At 37.8% G+C, this 2,624-nt stretch overlaps 1 protein-coding gene across 1 annotated transcript; it reads left to right on the forward strand.

The window, feature by feature from the left end:
• Nucleotides 1-538: 538 nt before the first annotated feature.
• LOC311608204 (uncharacterized protein) lies at nucleotides 539-1,129 on the forward strand. The gene has a single exon (XM_084800561.1). The coding sequence runs from the start codon at nucleotides 602-604 to the stop codon at nucleotides 860-862; it is 261 nt and encodes an 86-aa protein (XP_084656687.1). The 5' UTR covers nucleotides 539-601; the 3' UTR covers nucleotides 863-1,129.
• The last annotated feature ends 1,495 nt before the right edge of the window (nucleotides 1,130-2,624 follow it).

Here is a 2,624-nt window from a genome sequence, read left to right on the forward strand (position 1 = left end):
ATGAGCAGAGAGAGGTAGCTGGACATTTATTACAGAAATTAAGAGAATGAAAGACTACAGAGAATTGTTTTAAATGAGTCAAGAGATGGTGCTTCCTTTGAATGCGGCTATTTGGCAATTACTAAGGACTTTGTGGTTATGCCTGAAGCGCTTGGATGTGAAATCCTTGAGCTAAAGGAACGGTGGCTAGCTAAAACAATGGAGTACAAATTAAAAAGAAAAGCCCTCCAAGGTTGTGTAATTACAAGGTTACTGGAAGCTATCAGCCAGATTAGAAGATTTTAATTAGAACACTAGTGTGGCCTTTGAAGAGGGTAAAATCATTTTTCATCTAGGAAGCATTTCTTTTACTGGAATGCAAACTCATTAAAAGGTAATGGTTACTAACAATTCCTTAATAGAAGTTTGGACCTTTTGTTAAGTAACAAAGAAACTATTTAAATGAATTTATAGACGTGAAATTATTCTGCTGCATGGAGACGGATCACCTGTACTTTTTTTTTCTACGCTTAACACAGAGTATAAAAGCATTCAGGAAAACTAGGCACACACACACTCTCAAATTCGTCTCCAGTGCAAACAGTTAATCTGTCCCAGCATCATGAGCTACTACAGTGGCTACTACGGAGGCCGTGGCTTCGGCTATGGCGGCTTCGGAGGCCTGGGCTGTGGGTGTAACAGCTTCCAGAGACTGGGCTGTGGCTCTGGCTACGGAGGCTACGGATACGGCTCTGGCTACGGAGGCTACGGATATGGCTCTGGCTACGGAGGCTACGGATATGGCTCTGGCTACGGAGGCTACGGATACGGTTGCTTCCGCCCTTCATGCTATGGAGGGTATGGGTTCTCCAGCTTCTACTGAGTGAACTGCTTATCTTCAGACTATCTTCATTATTTTGTCCATAGAGAAGAAAAATGCTCTCTGGTGGTTTATTGACTTCTTGCTCTGAAAACAAACAAACAAACAAACAAACAAAAAAAACCAACAACAAACGGTCTTCAATTCCTCTCGAAGAATCTCCCCATTGACCTTATTTATGGCTTCTTGTATGATATTCGGTCATTAACATTGTTCTGGATGTACATGTGCTATACTTTAAAATTATCATTAATAAACATGTTTAACTGATCTAACAGCATGAATTTATCATTTTATTTCAGTACATTATAAACTGTAATGTGGGCTTATAGTCAGTATGTCAGTCCTTTATAAGAAAGTCAGTGCTTTCATGCAGTAATATTTTATTTAAAAATAAATTTAATTCAAATTATTCTTGTTGTATGACTTCCTGTGTTGTGAACCATTCTAAGCTTTGAAGATATTAAGGTATATGATGAATTATAACATGACTACTTTCCTGTGTTCTTTCTTTTGTTTTCAGTAGTTGTTTCATTTTTTTAAATTGAAAATATATTTTATACAGTATATTTTGAATATGATTTCCCTCCAGCTCCTCCCAGATCCTCTCCACCTTTCTACCTATCCAAATCCACACTCGCACTTTCTTACTCATTAGAAAACAAATAGTTGTTTAAAAATAATATGAATAATAATGATAATAATAAAACAAGATAAAACCAAACCAGAATAGAACAAGACAAACTGAAGTAAAAGAGATGAAGGGGACAATACAGTGATTTTATAATCTGATTCTATGTGCTACTATGTTTAAGACTTGGCTTTACATACTTATTCCAAATAAATGGTTGATGTCAAATAATATTTGTATTGATGTTTAAAGTACAAAGGGTACTATTAAATTCTCATAGACATCACATTGAGGTTTTAATTTTGTTATGTCTTTTACATATAATCAGTTTGGTTTTTAAATACTGGACAGGTTAGACCCAGCACTTAAGTAAAGTTCACATGCTGGGCGTGGTAGAGCATGCCTGTAACCCCAGAACTCGGGAGGCAGAGGCAGGAGGATCTGAGAGTTTGAGACCAGCCTGGTCTACAAAGTGAGTCTAGGACAGCAACGCTACACAGAGAAATCTTCTCTCAGACAACCAAACCAAACCAAACCAAACCAAACCAAACCAATTCTAGGTTGGATTTCTGGGATTCAGTCTCACATAATATTTTTGTTAGTTATATACTAGGGCTACGAATTTTATATTACTCAGCATCTCTTAGAAAAAAATCTCTGTTTTAATTGAACATCTTATATTTTTGGATCACAACCTCTCCTCTTTCCTCTCCCTCCCTCCCTTTCTCTTTGAATGAGGTCTCTAGACTAGCATCCGAACACTTAAGGATGTGCTGAGCCTTCCGATCCCTTTGCCACCACTTCCTGACTGCTGGTGTATGGGAAACTCTGACCCAGATGGGTTCACAAGGAACTGGAAAACAAACCCAGAGGTTCATGTTATGCAATGCATCTCACAGCTGAACCAACACCCCAACCTGGATCATAACTACTCTTAATATCCCTTTTTCCCATCTTACTTTCTTCTGGGAACAAAACCTGTGTCCTAGCTCTCGGGTAACTTCTACTCTCTACAGAAATCCACATGAAAAAGCACAAAGACTTTGTAGACCTAAAATATCTCCAAGATAATCATGTCAATTAACCAAACAATGGACTGAAACAGCACTTCACCCTGGGATATTCAGATAATAT

This window comes from Acomys minous (genome assembly GCF_964271855.1).
Source record: "Acomys minous genome assembly, chromosome: 11".
NCBI lineage: Eukaryota > Metazoa > Chordata > Mammalia > Rodentia > Muridae > Acomys > Acomys minous.